Source organism: Botryllus schlosseri, chromosome 7 (genome assembly GCF_051294905.1).
Source record: "Botryllus schlosseri isolate E-star chromosome 7, Bs_hap1, whole genome shotgun sequence".
Classification (NCBI taxonomy): Eukaryota; Metazoa; Chordata; class Ascidiacea; order Stolidobranchia; family Styelidae; genus Botryllus; species Botryllus schlosseri.
The window spans coordinates 15,201,156-15,219,437 of NC_137242.1; the positions used below are offsets into that span (position 1 = coordinate 15,201,156).

At 40.6% G+C, this 18,282-nt stretch overlaps 1 protein-coding gene across 4 annotated transcripts in view; it reads left to right on the forward strand.

The window, feature by feature from the left end:
• The window catches only part of LOC145442391 (hydrocephalus-inducing protein homolog), a 106,530-nt gene extending 96,920 nt beyond the window's left edge, over positions 1 to 9,610 (forward strand). For all 4 annotated transcript variants that reach the window (XM_080320286.1, XM_080320287.1, XM_080320288.1 and 1 more), the window contains 4 exons: positions 4,612 to 4,842; positions 5,475 to 5,699; positions 6,357 to 6,641; positions 9,247 to 9,610. In XM_080320286.1, the coding sequence (XP_080176412.1) occupies positions 4,612 to 4,842; positions 5,475 to 5,699; positions 6,357 to 6,641; positions 9,247 to 9,465 (960 nt within the window). In that variant the 3' untranslated portion in view covers positions 9,466 to 9,610. The remainder of the gene's footprint in view (positions 1 to 4,611; positions 4,843 to 5,474; positions 5,700 to 6,356; positions 6,642 to 9,246) is intronic.
• The last annotated feature ends 8,672 nt before the right edge of the window (positions 9,611 to 18,282 follow it).

An 18,282-nucleotide genomic window follows, 5' to 3' on the forward strand; every position in this document is an offset into this window, starting at 1 on the left:
ATTTGATGTGAACTTTACTTCATTGTTGTCGCGTTCCTTCATGAAGCGGAAATTGATCCAATTTCCAAGTTTTTCTGCGAATTCAGTAATTTCAATTCCAATGTAATTTCGAGAAAAATTTGTAGCCATAATTGTAATTGTAATTCAATTTGGAAAATTTACTAGTTATCCATCTGAAGAGCTTCTTGGAGGCACGGAACCTCAAAATACAATTGAGCAGTAAGTTCATATTGAAATGAACCCGAATATTTTCGGCTGAAACTTGTCAGGAGTAATCGACAGCATATAGTAGAGAACTAGAGAGAACATTGTACATCACAATCGTTCTCCATCTCTGGTTAAGATGTAGACACGGTCTTCATGTTCTTCACACAATCACTTGCAATGTCGTGGGATTCCCAACATCCGAAACGTTGCCAAACAGTTACTCTTGCCTGTTAACAAATTATCTTTATTGCCCGAATGCCTGAACATGTTTTAAACAAAGTTTTTTAAACAACGATTCGTTTTAAATGCAAACCTAGAACTAGGTATGGTCGAAAAAATACACAATTATCTTCGTAGAGCTTCTTGGAGGTACAGAACTTCAGTTTACGATTGAAAAGTATATTCATGTTGAAATGAAACCCGAATATTTTCGTCTGACACTCGTCAGGTGTAATCGTCATCAACTAGTAGAGAATAAGAAAGAACATTGTATATCAACAATCGTATCACTAAATATGACGTCACCAGCATGAAACTTCGAATCAGAGAGCGTTCAGTGCACTATTCCCAGGTGGTACACGAACTCAGCCGAAAATACTCGGGGTTTCATTTCAATATGAATATACTATTCAATTATCTTTGTGTGATGCAGAACTGGAATTATTTTCTCTGCGGTCGAATAAAAGGCGGATCAATGGATCATTCGTACTCTAATGGCGTCATAATGAGTGATTCTCAAATGCTGGACTGGACTCGACTCCTAATAGAATAATGCACGTATTTGATTTTGCCCGGCCATGGTTTTCAAATGATCGGCCGTAGAACCAGCACTCAAGTTTCAGTTATAATAATATGATTGTGCCGGCGATTGGTGGTGCTACAGTACTAAACGTTGAAGATCTGAAACCTGGAGGCAGGCGAAAATTCTGCGAGGTTATTAATCCTATTCAATTGAATTTAATCGCGTAATAAGCAGGACTGCATTTATTCAAATTCTATTTCCTATATTGGTATATTTGATAAAGTTTCATTGTAACCATATATAGGTACACACACAGATAATTATATTTTATAGGTAGGTTAGAGTGCGGTTAATTTGAGAGTCGAAACACGTACTCAATATAAACGAACGTGATCACTGTCGGCCAACATTGCACCCGAGATTATATCAGTACTGTCTTTCGGTGTGCATATCACACTGTTAATAATAACTTACCCGGTGTTAGATTGTAATTTTATAATTAGTACGTGGTTGCGATTACTCAATTTCCATTCGAGATTGATCACAGCCGCGATATGCGATATTATTAACGCCGTTTACACGAATAAGAAAAGCGGTCTCGTTCTAAACATCCTATGTTCCAAGTGTAAACGTATCGTCATGATAATTCCGTCGACTTCCTGTTGATATTCATACTGAATTTGTAGAATACTAGATATTATCGATTACGTTTATTCGAAGTACATGTTCAGATTGTTCACGAATCGGTAGGTGTAGTGACGCAGATAACGCCATTATATTTGCCCGTGAAATGTCTGTCCGCGAAAATCGACGGGCTTTATAGATAAAAACGACCGTGTTTAGAACATACCCTCAACGCAACGGCCTTGCGCGACACGGGATCAAACTACGCCGACGCGGTTTTCAAACAGATACGGGTAATTGCGATATGGCGATGTTTAACACGATTTAAACACAGGTAGCCGATTAATCATGGCGTGGGCGACCTCGTAACGAATCGAGAACAAGACCAAACGGTCATAACAAAGATAGGAAGAATCGACGCGGTTCGCTATCAAACAAAAACACAACAGAAATAAAAACCAGTCACTATTTTCGCCGATGATAAATCTCGCACGAAAATCCTTGTAATCCTAACAAAAAGCGGTGGTTTATATATTTCTCTGGGTTTCCTGTGATTACATACGTATTGTTAGCCGATGGCCCGCACTTCAATCATGGCGACAGTGTCGCTTCGACACGATTTTCGTTGCAACGGGATTACGTCATATCCTGGATACACGGCGTTGACAATGAGATCGTCTAATCCAGCGGTTCTCAACCTTTTTTCAAAACAAATTTTGCGGACCCGTGAACCGTCAAAAATCATAATTAGCCTAAAATGTGATATCGACTAATATATGCAAATTTAAAGAGAATATAAGAAACTTCAAATTAATGGTAGATTTCATGTTTTTTTTAATATTACACGTGTCACTCTGCAAGGCTATTGAAAACCACTGATTATTTTAATTGTTCGGATGCTTTTGAAAGAACTGCGACCAGCCTCTATTACACTGCCAAATGTCGCTAAATTGTATACTAGCTAATTTTGTTTAAAAGATCTTCCCAGCGTTCGCATATTAACGGTGTTGAACGAGTTGTGGGCTGGTTTTGATCAGTTTGGTACGTCACTTGCAGCATTGTGACGTTCGCTAAGTCCAAAAGTAGACCAGGAATGCTGTATTACGACACTATGCAGAAACAATACATTCTAAAGTGTCTAAATCAGTTGTAATGCTGTATATTTGGCGAATCTGCAGCAAAGTTGACACAGACTAACAGCGGTCCGCGCACCGGCGACTTATAACCACCGATCCAATCCGTGTCTGACTTTTGGGTTAATATAAGATATAAGTATAACGGCGGATTGCGTATCATCCTTATTAGGGATTCAATTCAATTTATTATTTACAATTTCATCATTTTAATACACCACCAGACTGCGATACAATGAAAAGATAAGAAGGTTTCGAAACGACTTGGCGTAGTCTTTGAGCTCAGACACCCACCTGGGCTATAGGCGATGTAAAACGCTAATTAAATCGGTCTGATCACAACGAATGCTGTTCGCTTTGCGGTACCTTGTTATAACTTAAGGAATCTAAATTGCGGATGAATATGATTGTGTATTACGTGTCACGCGTTTTAAATCGCTCGTCGATCCAAATACGATGGAGTTTTTCAACGAAACTAGACACAATTTGTTTGCAGTGGTTTGCCCTTCTGAAATCGCGGATTAATAAGGATAATCCAGCTTGCGGCCCACGAATCGCGTCTCCAAACGGCGGAGTTTGAAACAAATGGATATAAATCAAATGAAATCTCTTTGCGTACATAAGATCGAACTAACAGGAAACTCGTGTTACGAGCTGTTTGAAAATTCATCTATATATGGACTGGCTGGTCGAACTTTCACGGTCTGCGACCTTATTTCGGAAAAGTAATTAATCTGATTTACGTGAACTAAACAAGGGTTAATGAGTTACGTGAAGAAACAAGGCGAGCGTTCGTAACCTGTAGACTTGCTATTGGGGTTTTCCTTTCTACATCCTAAATTCAATTGGCTTATTTTCCGTACGCCTATCAGTGTGTCGTAACAACTGATTTTAATATTATTTCGCGTCTCATAGTTTTAGAAGCCATGTGGGATATGTTCTATGAATATTTAATATCTCTATACTACATACAGTCCGTGGCGTTAGGATGTTTTCGTTTTTTGTATTTCTGAGTCGAGTTTTGAAACGGCACGCTTACTCGTATGAAAGTGTCCAAGTTCGTGTCACCTATCTCACTGTAGTCGACGCGTTTCCGATACGATTCGCCCGCGAATGACTAATGCGACCAAACACCTTCGACGTTGAGCGTTAATGCCTGTAATCCCCATGTAACCAGCGTCCATGTCATGCGATACCGCTTCAAGATGGCGAAAATCTTCGTGAGAAAAAGCGCTCCAGGTTTCACCGACGCCGGCCGACGACCGTAAGCCGTCGAAGTCATAGATTTGTTTTGATATTTACAACACGCGCGCTAACACCTGATGTATATGAACTTCGCTTGACGGCGGCATTGTTTTGTAACATTGTAATGTTTCCGCGACTGTCGGGCCTCGCAGCGGAATTTGTCGACGCGCGATTACATCAAAAGAATTGCGGCCAATTCAGATCTGTTCGACAGTATTCCGCACAACCTTATCTCTCGCTACTTTGCCGTGCGGCTGCGGGGCAAGAGTTTAAGATTAAGGCTTGGTTTGCGCGGATTATATGCTGAGTGCAGTGTTTTGTGAGATTTCTACTAATAAGCATGTCGCTTACATTTTATCGAGATTGTATTGTTTCATCGGTGACATCACCTGATATTTGCAATCAAGAATTTGCATGCCTCGCGGTATGATCCGGATCATCTGTGCGTTGCTTATATCGGCTTACAAACGAGTACACATCTAGAGGTTATCAGTAGGGCGATATAAACAGAAGATTTTGACCTATAAAATGCTCGTAAGAATGAGCTAGATTTAATTTCGTAGTTTTCTAATCAAATCTAATTTGGAAAAGAACTGTGTAGCTATAATTCTAGTTCTAATGTGATATGGAAAACCTAGAACTGTACACCGTCCGTTTCAGATTCTTTTCAAGAACGAGACGACGGGCGAGTACTTGTTTTATTACGTCACGTTCCGCGCGACTGCTCCCGGAGTCATATCGACTATCGAGCTTCAGACTCCGGTCAGACGCAGCGCCAGGCACACTGTGAAATTGGAGAACCCGCTGATGAACCAGCTGATCTTCCAAACGGAATGCAAGGTCACGGATATCAACCTGCCGCCGAATTTTACGGTGCCAGCCAATTCCGAGGTGAGGTTTATATTTTTCTCGGCTCACAAGCAGAGATGGTCAATAAGGGCTGAACAAAAATAACTTTATTTTTTCAAATTTTACCGGCTACTTGATAAAATTCTCAGGTTACCTAATAGTAATAAAAACTCCGCACATCAAATTTAGCACAATTTCAACATGTAGATTGTAGAAGAATTTCTATTGCATGAGAAAGTTTCTGTTTTATTGAATAAAATTAAAACAATTGTTTTCAAATCTTACTGGCTACCCCATGAAATTTTTAGGTTGTCTAGAAAAACTATGCAGGAGTAAAGGAATTGGATATGAAAAAATAGCATTTCCACCATAAATACTACCATAAGTCCCTACTATTTTTTCAAATTTTATCATGTAGCCAGTGAAGTTTGAAAAAAGTCAGTCATCAGCCGTAATGCTCAATAACTGAGTAACCCACTTCTAATGTCAGTTTGGCAATTTCAAATTATTATATTTCATATCTTATTTGGCGCTTCATGGTTGACCGAATAAAGAACACACACACTCTCTCTCTCTCTCTCTCTCTCTCTCTTCTACCTGAGTATTAACGCTGAATGCTGCATTTAATGACATTTTCTTAAAAGACTCCATGCTGATGCTCTGTTCGGTTGCAGGGCTATTGCCACTTCGAGTACCAGCCGTTGAAGGCGGGCGAATACAGCGGGAAGTTGATTCTCACCAACTCGGACCTGGGCAGTTACGTTTACGACCTGTCCCTGAAAGCCATGCCCGCCGGACCAGAGAAGACGACCTATTTCCACACGCCGCTCGGCAGCAACCAGACTATCACCATCAAGTTCCAAAATTACGCGAGGCAAAAGACGGACTTCGTTTGCAAGGTAGGTCTCCAAACGTGGATTAGGCTATTCCTTATTATTCAAATATACCGAGACCTTCCATTCCAGTGGCTCGTGGTATATCTTCGTAGTAATGAAATTATACCAAACTGGCTAATAACTTTTCGCAACTACTTTTTCACTCATAAGCAATATTGAGTTCGCATTAATGAAATGATTGTTGAATACTAATATATTATCTTCAGAACAGTCGGATAAAGAACTTCAGACATTTATTTTTTATTTAAAGCTTCGACTTCAGATAAAGTTTAAAATCGATTTTCGTGTATCGAGCTGCCGAAGTAGGCCTACTGTCGCCCAGTGCGTTCGTTTTTTTCCTATATTAAACGAATTTAATTATTGTTTTGTACTCATCGAATGTTTTATGTATCCTACCTCTCTATATCTGTACCCAGGTATGATATTTACTTTTGAAGCCTACCTGGTTGAGTACTTATCAGCCAAACCAGGAAAGGTTTCCTTTCCTGCTACCGCTTGAAGTAATCTTGATCTGCCTTCCAAATCGCTGCTTTTGCATGTAGTTTAGTGGCAAACCCGACTATACTTTGACTGCCACTGATACAACTTTGCTTGATACTTTCCGACACAATCCTACCATATCAATGAAACCCAATAAAATCGGTTTGTAACACTTTCCAGATCGACAACTCGGAATACTCGTGCGACAGATCGCTCACCTCAGCTCCGGCCTCGTCCGGCTCCGGAACCGAGGTCGTTCTGGACGTTCATTTCGAGCCCGTGCTGCTAGGAGACTCGCGCGCGACGCTCACCGTCTCGTCCGCGGTGGGCGGTGAATATATCTTCCCGCTCGTGGGCAAGTCCACGCCGCCCAGGCCGCAGGGTCCGTTTACCGTGCGGGCCAAGTCGTCGGTGTCTGTGCCTTTCAAGAATGTGTTCCCGTCGACTACTGTCTTTTCGTTCCAGGTTAGTGATTTATAACATTTCTTTCAATTTTCGATTACGTGGCGAGACTACATTTACATTTACTGTCCCGTTATATACTCTTATACTGGACATTGTTTAAAGGGCCACGGCTCTCTAAATATTAAATTTAATCAAAGATATAAGTTTAAAATGTATTGCCAGCAATTTTTTTTCTCAGAAAGCCATCGCATTCAAACTGCAAGCAAATGAATTACACGAGTGTCGCTATGTATTCAGACCGACCGACGGAAGTTTATTTCCAAAATGCGAGAAAATAATCCGGTGAAATGGTGGCCAGCGATGCGACCATGACGTCATCAAGTCCGCTGTTCACCATATTATACACTAGGCCTACAATCAACTCAGCACTCAGCAACAATATCTTTACTTCAAGACTACATCATATTGAGAGAGCAGGGCCCCTTTATGAATACGATTCATATCATTGAGTTCGGCGGACGCCCACTCTTTTTGAGTTGAGTATTAGGCGATTACACAGCGAGGACTAAAAAATATCAACCCGCGGAAACTGTTTTATTCAAGTATTGTCGCGAAGTTTGACTGAAAAACGGACTAACTCATCTAGAATTACAATTGTCTGTGTAAATTCCCCGTTTTTATGCCTGCTATAGAAAACCTGAAAAAGTGTCCTCATTTTCGCACCTCAAAATATCGCAAGTCCTTAAATGTTCCGGTAATTACATGAACGCACAAAAAGACACGCTGTGATGATGGATAGCCGTCCTTTCCGATTATAATCGTCATAATTCGCATTACAGAAATCAACAATTCTCATTGAGTTTGCGTACGCAAAAACAACTTTCCCGTTTCTGCCGAATTTTCCCTGAGATCTCGGCCCGTAATTACATCGCGCTACTTTGTCATCGCTGTCAGAAGTCGAGTTCTTCTACAAACCGCGCTCCGTTCACCGTCAAGAACCGACAATCGCTGTTTGTACTTGTCTGTTATTGAATGCTTTGTTTTGTTTTCGATTTCAGAAATAGATTTCCCTTCAGAAAGTGACACGTCGTTAAGCGTTCGCTGCGAGTCTGGCCCGGGCGAGATATATCTCGACGCGTAATTGGAGATGCTACTCACCCCAACTTACACGCTAATCGTGTGTTGTTTCTTTTGCGGATCACCTTCACTTTGGCGATCAGTTATCGCCTCGTTAATAACTCGTTAGCTGGTTGCTAGTTTGGAGCGTAGCGGGGGTCCGTGCTACAGTACAAAATATCCCATGCAGCGTGCAAGTCGTATTGTAAGCGACTAAATTGGCTACAATCTCCCTGAGGAGATTATGCTTAATCTGGTTGACAACTTCCTAAACCGGTGCTTGAAATGCATGCCGATTACATCAATATAATATGCTCAAGCTCAATATCTTACTGGCCATTTCTCTTTCCGATTTTTATACCGACATCTTGGGAAGTCGTGCCTAACCCAGAGGCCATCTCGCATACGTCTTCAATCTCCTTCAAACCGTTTTTAAGAAGTTTACCCAACCATGAGATGGCTTTATTAGCCACCAGGATCCCATTAAATATCTGATCAAGGCGTGGTATCAAGTGATCCGTGTTACTTGATTTTGTTGAAACTATTTGCAAGTTCATTGATTATTTTTTTCTTTTCTAAATTAACTCCATACACCGGGCCCTGTAAACAAAATACTTTCTGTATGTTGCATAGTAGTTTTTGGTATGTATTGTAATTATAAAATTGCGAGTGAGAGGTGCACCAACCTCTGGGCCATGCTCCCTAGAGGGCCTTAAGCCTTTTTCGAGGGCCATGAAAACCTTCTAAACAAATTTTAAAGTTTATCATCTCTATTTCCACTTCACTATAATTGTGTGCGGTGGCGAGATAGTGTGGTGGTACGTTCCACAGCTGCAGCGCTAATGGTTTGCGGCTTCGAGTCCGACCGAGATAGACTCCAGAATTCCTACCTAGGTGTTGGAAGTGTATCTAGTCTCCTCCTCGCCAAGTTGGCCGTGCTACAGGTCGGTAAATATGGAATCATAATTGGCCTGGTGTAAAATGACCAATGTAGTCGAAACACCATGAACATCATAAACAGCATAAATGTTCACATCAGTTTTTTAATTAAAATGATGCTTTTTTAAAAATAAAATCGAAGGTTTGAATATAATACGGGGCAGTGAGTTTCTAAAATTTTCAAAGGAGGCGACGGCGTAAAAAAGTTGGGTAACTCTGTTGTAGAATATTGTTATAAAACTATTATTAAGAAACTCAAATAATCAATTTATGGAGAATTCAAAATCATTTACTGGAGAATCTATCTATCTGTAGTGACGTCAGTGATTTTCCTTTAGTCGTGATAATGCATCCTGTAATTTCGAAAGCACCCATCTCCTACGAAAACTGCTAAAAGAATGCGACTCCTCGACCATATCTACATTCAGCGTAAACTGAATATAAATGAATGGATTCTCAATGCTTACACAAGAGAACTCCCAATTTAGGATGGCACAAGCCGTTTAATGGCCGGCAACAACATCCTCAGCTCCCATCGCAAGCAAAGCTTGAAATCCATTACCAAGTATTCCTGTTCATAAATCTGAATCGGTCGTTCTTTTCTGCACAGGTTGACAACCCGTTGTTCAATGTGAAGCCTGGCGAAGCCATCAGATCGAAAAAGACCCACAACATATCCGTGACGTTCGACGGAGGACCTACCCCGGGCAGAGCTGTCACGGCGAAGCTAACTATATCTTGCGTGAGATCAGCGGGTCCCGGTTCGGGAACTAGCCTATCTTGGATCTACTATCTCAAAGGAGTTACACCCGATACCCACACAAGTTAATTTTAGATATCTGTAGCAAGTTTTGTAGCACTGTTAGGAAAATTTTGCGGAACATGAGAGTTTCAATATATTTTAATACAGATGTGGTGGTTGAAAGGTTCGTGGTTGAATATATTTTGTAAATAAAAGCGTTAATGAATAGAAATTGTTCTTATTCGCATTCTTATGTAGGGTTAACTGTTAAAGGTTGAGATGTGATTTCAGCGGCAGGGCGATGCGGAGAGATGGTCTGGTAGATGCAATAACAACAGAACTACGTTGCGGCATTAGATCGGCGTATCATAAATGTGGATTGACTCGTGACTCGGAGCAAAATTCACGAGTCAATTTCACAGGGTTGTAACCAAGTCACAAGGCTCCGAGTCACAAGTCAATCTCACTTTAATATTTTTTACTCGAGTCAAGTCGAGTCATTTTCAATTCCCACCGAGTCAAGTCCGAGTCAGCGAACAGAGGATAGAGTCCGAGTCATGGTATTATGACTCGAGTCCGAGTCCAAGTCATTGTGGTGACTGCTCAGTTTCCAGTTAAAGTCTTCCTAAACCCACTTTTTTAACTCTGTTTGGTGATATTGAATGGTTCGCATTTATAATATATCAATTTTCCTCACTTTTAGCAGTTTCTGGTCGCATTTTCAAGCACCAGTACCAACAAACGAAATCCCAATAATGTGTTGGCTTCAAAATTACAATGAAATGTCGGTCTTGGCTGTCTGAATCTCGAGTCAATGACTTGCTTCGAGTCATGCGCAATGACTCGAGTCCAAGTCGAGTCAATACACAGATTGACTCGAGTCGAGTCATTTCCGTATTTTGAGAAAATGACTCGACTCGAGTCATTCGAAAATCGTGACTCGAGTCATTACAACCCTGCAATTTCAAGTCATCAAGTAATCAGTGTCGATAAAAATCACTGTATCTGGCATATGTTCGGATTGTTCGCGTAACGCTGGTGTAGCCCGTGAGAGCGACCAATCATTCAATGATCGTGCGTTTTACTGAGCCTCCATACTTCTCTCACAAATATATAGATCGCAAACGAACTAATCGAAGCTTACAGCCTACGTTGTCGTAAACTAGACTTTAGTAAAGTAGTTTAATAGAAAAATGCCTATCTCTGTTCTGTGTTCTTAACTTAACCAAACCTCGTGTTTTATTGAAATTGAATTCGAAAATAGTTTATATAGTCCTCAACCATTGGCGCAGGCTCGAGCTGTATCATATCAATTTGCAAAAGGGTAATGTATTGCATCTGACTAATTCGTCTCTCTATTCTCTATTTTGGCTGGTTACTATAAACTGAGGCTATGCAATTACGTAGTTTGTTAGTGCTACTTATAGGTGAGCGATACAGCGCCTTACTTGTGTGCATGTTAACTATATATTCCTTCATCAGTTCAAAATCAATGACCACTCAATCTGTATTTCAGACAGCTAGCAAAATACAATTACGTAATAACGCCTCATACCTCGAAAAGGCAATTTGACTTGAATTGTGACTTAACTCGAGTCACCACCAAAAATCAAGTGACTTAACTTGACTCGAGTCACCTTCGAAAATCGATTGACTTGACTCAAGTCAAAATGTGCAATGACTCGAAGGTAGTGATTTGATCCCAACATTGCGAGAAACTGCTAAATGTGAGGAAAATTAGTATATTAAAAATGCGAACCATTCGATATCACCAAATAGAGGTACAAAAGGTGGATTTAACAAGACTTTCACTGGGAACTGAGCAGTCAACACAATGACTAGGACTCGATCCTCTGCTCACTGACTTGGACTCGGTGTTGATGAGAAAATGACTCGAGTTAAAACAATGAAAGTGAGATTGACTTGTGACTTTGGTTACAACCCTGACATAGGCCAACGGTCTCCTGTCAATAGCCCTATGATCGCCCGACACGAAGTCTGTGCAAGATAGAGGTATAAACATATGGCACACAGCAACAGACAACGCCACGAATAGTGACCATGGTCATGAATAATAAATTTATAGTACAACTGCTACATCACCGTCCCATATAAAGATCCCCAAAATACTCAGAATTATGTCAAATATACACGGCAAAGTACGAAACGTCTCAAACTATAGTCAAATGTACCGATGACAGCATCAAGAAATAGCTCGGTTACGGTTCCGTCACGACGAAGAAAGCTGGATTCAGCAAGCATAGATATACGCGATACAACTAATGTCGGCTAAGTTGCAAAAACACAAGATCCAACATCTTCTATATCACCACACTCGGTCAATGCGTCTGCCCTATCAACACACCAGATTTTGAAAATTACTGGGTTCGACAATGCAGCTGTAGGACCTTCTCACGCCATTCACATCGTACGCGTAACAAGCACTAAATATTTCTTTTTAATGAAGTCAACCGTCAAACCGTCTTTTTAGTGTTGATGAGCATCGAGCAGGTCTCCATTTTAAGGAATATAATTGGAGCAAGCGTTACGAGAAAAATCATGCAGTGATATACATACGCTCGGCTGATGCAATAGACCTGCTAGAGAAGTTAGCAAGGCTATTTTACCAAGCCACACGCAGCTTGGGTCACAAACTAATATCAACAGAGCACATCCACTTCGCAGTATGAGTTAACAATGTAATACATTTCCATCAATTTGGAAATAAAGCTGCACGCCCCTGAATTAGTCTAAACTTCTGTCTCGGCCCGTCAACGTATATTCTCTGCTTCACATTTAGCCCATTTAGCCGGAAAAAATAATTGCCCACGCCCACAACTGGCGTAGAGCAAAATTAATGCGTCTGAAGGCCGTTATAGAAACGTGGTTTAGATCAGTGCTTTTCAACAGGGTGCGTCGTATACAACAGGGTGTGCCGCAGGACATCTTAAACTGCGATCAACGGACTCAAAGGCGTCCATGAGCTAGTTTTAGGGGTTATGGGAAAGGGCAATGTTGAACTATATCACCATGTAATTATACAACACCACATTGTGATCTATCGGCAATGATGCCGTGAGTATGGGACTGTGACTAGCTTGTCTGGTCATTAGTTAGCTTGTATTAGGCATGGAATAACGCAAAAGAGATGAGCTTGGTGTGATGACTCTTTTTCTCGTCGGCTTCTTAAATTTGGGGGTACGCGTAACCGCGCACAACGCTTGATGGGGTCCGGAAACAAAAAAATTAAGAACCCCTGGTGTACCACTTTGGTCGGGTGAACTAGATACATCATTAAAATGAGCCGATGACTGGCTATCACGATAAACCGGCTAGGCAAGCGTAGCCTATGTGTTGGACCAGGTTTACTGCATGTCAAATATATGGTGTACGCGCGATTTGCAAGTTATTGGATTGTGTTCGTGATGTCAATACCTAATATTTATCTTGATATATTACACCGTTGGTGACAGTTCATTTTCCTGTAGAACAGGGGTCACCAACTCGCATGCGGCCCACGAGGACATATTTTGCGGCCGGCGACTTGATTTGAGATTTCGGAAGAATGCTAAGAAAAGCATTTTGAAATGCTGAAATTGATTATAGTTTCAACATATTGTTGTTGTCGATTTAAAAAAAAACTATTCTCATGTGCCCAACATCACTATTCCTCACTAACTAAAACGGCTTTGGCCATGTCTATGGCAACATCATTCCATCGAGAGACAATAAGCTGATATGAATGACCATTAGGCATGGGCATATTGCCTTGACGTGCAATTTCCCAAATTATGCCAAGACCGTTAGACGCTTAGTAAACGACTTAGGTCTTCGCCATAAAATCGAGCTTTACGTGGAGATGGTCTTTCAGCTAGTTACGTCTCTCGTTAGCTCCAATATTGATTCCTTAGTGACTGAAGAGTGTTGCGAGGTATCGTGTACAATTCATGATAAAATGAAATTGATGATCAAGATTTTTGTGGTATTTGTATTCCTTTGATAAAACATTACTTCTTTTGTGGTAACTCTGCCAGTGCCTATTTTAGATAGCACGGCGTTGCACTGAGACGAAGTTTTTAAAACGTGGTTACTAAGCTGTGTGACCTATTTTACATCGATATTTAATTCATGCGGCCCGCGGCCGCTACGAAATTTGAAAAGTTGCCCGCGACCCGTTTTGAGTTGGCGACCCCTGCTGTAGAACAAGGTGATGCTATCAGCCCGTCAATGCTATTTCAATTGCAAGTTTAAGTTTTCACTTGATCGTTTCTCGTTTTGCAAATGATAATAGACAAGTTGGCCATACGTAGTTTCTTCAAGAAGTCTAGTGTATAAATTGTAAATTCTATTACATAACCGAAGCATACTTGACTGCAATTCCACACTCCACACCGAAATGCGGTTCCATAGCATGCAATGCCATGTTATCTTGTTCATACTGGATCTATACGCTACGTGGCCCCTACAGTGAAAGTGGAGAAGACACCATCATTCCACGTTGTAGGTACCGCAAAACTCGCTAGTAACTTTCAAATATGTCCGATATTTCGTGCTTCGTGACTGCAGGACTGAGTTATTTACTGCTTCGTGTATACATGTACATCTTTTATACAAATGCTCAAGTCCGACTGTACGGGAAGGACCTGGACACTAGAGCATGGTTTCCAATAGTCAACAATTATTGAGGGCAAATCAAATCGTATGGCGGTTCTTATGTTTGACATCTAATGTACAGCGTGTAACGGAGAATATTTATCGGTTGGTGTCAATAGTACACGGCTCTATGTCTGCCGCTGCTACGTTTCCAACGTGAAATTAAGAAGATAGGTAGCGGTTGTTATCAGTGGCGTGTCTTTACCTGTTACCAACTAAACGTTGCTGTGTATCTATACCTACGCCTTGTTAGCATCATTGTATAATGTATATGTTTCTCTGTTGAACAAATCTTGTTAGGAACATGTCTTGTTAGCTGATTCAAATAACTGTTTGGTGTTTACTCCATGCATTGACGCAGTGGATCCTATACTTGTCCGTCTCAAAATCAATTTTCACGATGCGGTACGTGTATTTGCTATTCATACAATACATTTGCCAGTGATTCCAAACATTTTGGTCGCATCACCCTGACTTCAGTTAAACTCAAATAGCGACAGTGTGTAACTGTGTATCAATAATCATGACAGTGGCAGGTCATGAATACCATTCATATGAGACTAGGTGAGCGCGATGCCTGACGACGACGTTGGATTCAAATCTCGCGATTGCCTTATATGTTTAAAACTATACCTGCAGTGCATTTCTTAACTTCTCAAAGGAAAATCAAACCAAGGTCATGCAATATGGCATATTTGGAACAACGTGACGAAAGTGCTGGGTAGGCATGCTCTGCCGAGTTTTACAACACGCATATTTTAAAGTTCCTATGTTCACTCTTATCGGTCATTATCGCGTCTCTATGCCTACTGTGTAATAACGCATGTTATTTGTTTATTTGTATTACCCCCTCCGACGCCACGGCATTTTAACGGCCGCTACATGATAATTTATGATATTGCTTGCTCGAAATTCAATATTTATCATGAAATCTATCATCATATGTTTGAGTAAACTTGTTAACCACTGAAGTAAGATGTAAAGCCGTTTGATATGTAAACGTGCTGGCTTATTTAAAATTTTATTTGTCTGCGATAACCGATACTCTCTGTTTGTACGGTGGCTTTGCCTCTTGTAAGAAATCCCAGTAATACACAATGATTGGTTATGTTTTATGAGGCGTTCATTACAGGTTTATGGCGTTCACAAACAAGTATGTGTGCGTTACATCAAATTCATCACTTTCGAAAAACAACCACGTCGATCTTAGTCGGCGCCACTGTGGATTTTAGTAATATTCCGATTAAATTTATGTCGCCTCTGTTCTATCGTCTTCATTTGTTTCCTTCACTCTCTAGTCTAGTTAGTAAAATTCGGGTCATGATAATAAGTAATCAGAGGGAATATGTGAGAAATCGTGTGGCAATAATATAGTATACGCGCGATTCACGATCATTCAAATTTAAGAACTTACGATTTACCAATATAGGCTACAGCATATGTGATTGTAAGCTCACCTTTTACCTATATCCAAAGTATGACGGTCACAACATTCCAATATTCAATTATAATCGAGTATCCGAAATGAAATGTTGCATTGCCGATAAGTAGTCGTATAGATAAAATTTATTTGGTAGTTTCTTGAACAATCACAATACTCAAGCCCCTGCCCAATCAACCCTTCTGACCGCTGCCTTTACGACTTTAAATTTCCATGAACCATTTTTAGCTCATTTATTCATAATAAGTTACATAATGAGTCAATCAATCAATCGAAACGAAAGCAATGTAACGTTGTGTGCTAAAATGTACGGCTGTATGTATGGCTGATTGGCGGACTTGATAGTGATAGCTTGAATCAGATATGTCCTATATTTTATGATGTGAGCCGAACACAAAAAAGCAGATGAGCGGACGAAACACATTATATAGATGATATTTGACAAGTGATTACTGGGTAGGTGGTGTCCTGATGCCAAGTGACTCTTTCATTACATATGGATGGGATCTGAATCGCCGCTGATGATCTTTGCTTCATAAACGCTTTGATGATTGCAATTGTATTATTGCGGGCATAAAATAACGACAATATTGCGTCAGGTATACCTGCATTGTTCTAATCTGGTTCATGTACGTTGAAACATAAAGTTGCCCAATGTCGCATTATCAAAATAGCAGAGTCTTAGAAGAATCGTTACTCATTTGTCTCAGAGGGTTGGCCACATTTGGCAGCATGTCTTTCTGGGTATGGCTGCGTTGATCAGCCTGATTGTCCGATGGTGACATTTTGATCATTGATCATCATTTCTACATTTTGTGGCGACATTAACATTTTTCGCAGTCATGCGTTTGTTTGTGGTATTCACAGTGTTTTTGGACAACGATGGTCATTTACACCAGGCCGTTTTCTTCATTTTTATCCTGTAGCTGGCGACTTGTAGCCCGGCCCACTTCTAGGCTTTTACAAGTCACCGCTTACACGGGTGAGATGGCAAGGAGCCTAGATAAATTAGATAAATCTCCAACACTTAGGTAGGAATTCTGGAGTCGACCTCGGCCGGACTCGAACCCAAAATCCATTGTTGTTGTTGTAGCTCTGGACTGTACCGCTATACGCTATCTCGCCACTATGCGTAAAATATCGGACAACCATGACATGGCGATATTTCGTAGTGGGTCATGTACTGATTATATCGCTGTCATAAAATTGGGTGGATTTGGGATGCGCCCATCCCAAGCTCTGGCACGTGTAAATCTAATTAGTAACGGAACATACGTCAGAATTCAATTGCTCACTGTAACCTCGCAGTACCCTGGCGCCATGTTGTGTACCGAGTAACTATGTCTGTAAATATATATCACGGAATCCGTTGGCGCCTTGGAGTTAACGGCGATAAATTCAAACCCAATATTAGACTACATAACAGTGATAGGCTATTTACATTGCGAATTATGACTGCTAACTTTCGTTTCGAGCACGCTTGCTTCACGTTATCACTGATTTAAATATCAACGGTGCTTTGTTCTTTAATTTCCTGCTTATATTTTACTTGTTTGTCATTACGTTGTTACATAGTCAATAGGTCAAATATGACATCATTAAATGCGTACTGGAACAAAGTCGAATTTATACGTGACTTGTTTAGTATGTTGTCGACTTTCAACGATGCACTAATTGGCAAATCAACCTAATGTGACTTGACTTACGATCGCGCTTGGTATATATCGATCATTTGTGTCATGAGGCTGTATACCGCTGTTGCAAAACTAAAATTGTTATGGCTATGTAGCCTAATCGGGGAAGTCGGATTTACTCCATGACATGGGTCGCCAACTCAAAATGGGTCACGGGCCACTTTCCTAACTTGATAGATGCCGCTGGCCGCACGATTTCAATGTCGACACCTAATATTTGGTACCTGATAACTGATTAGTAGTGCAAGTTTTTGTTGCAGTGAAATGCGTGGAAAGTTGCTTTATTTTTGATAAAAGTTGCGCTAAAAGACCCCTTCCAGTCAACTTTCCTGTTTCACTTCCGAAATACAGATTTCCATCCGCATTCTTCAGTGCTGATTTACGGTATTTCAGTCAGATTTGGCCGTGCATTTCACCAATATCGAAAATACTTTCACGAAAAATCGAAAAAGACAAAAAAAAATAGACAAAAGTTGCAAAAAGTTGCACTATAAGATTTCTTCAAACAGCTACATATCTTCCGAGTATTTAGGAAGCTGTCGGAAGCTGTAAAAACCAAAGCAGCAAAAGTTGCAAAAACTTGCCGTACTGATTAGCTATTATCAAAAGTGAAAAGGCACTATATTAATGTAACATGCTGTTGTCTAACACGCAGGATGCACATTCTTCAATAGAATCACTGCTTTAACTTAATACAACTCTATCAAGTATAGGTATTGATTATAGCATGATGTATATTCTGCAGTAAGCCCCGCACCCGACATCTGGCCGCTCTTTGCTGCGACTGGATGTTGATAGGTCGTTGATTTGCTGGTGTTAAGACCGCTTGTAGATGCTCTGTCAGTTGCGAGCGTAAGGCAAATCCATTATATCAGTGATTCTCAACCGTTTTGTCATCGCGGACCCATTTTGGACCGACACGGACCCCCGCGGAGCATCAATAGGTTTTAGGTCAAATATAGCTCAATTAACGTGCAACCGTCTTGTGCCAATATTAACTGTAGGCTAGTGATAAACAGCTAAAAGTGACTATTCTTGAAAATAACATCATGCTATTGTTGTGTTGGAATAGTGGATATTTATGTCACAGGAAAAGTAAATTTTCACAAACATTTC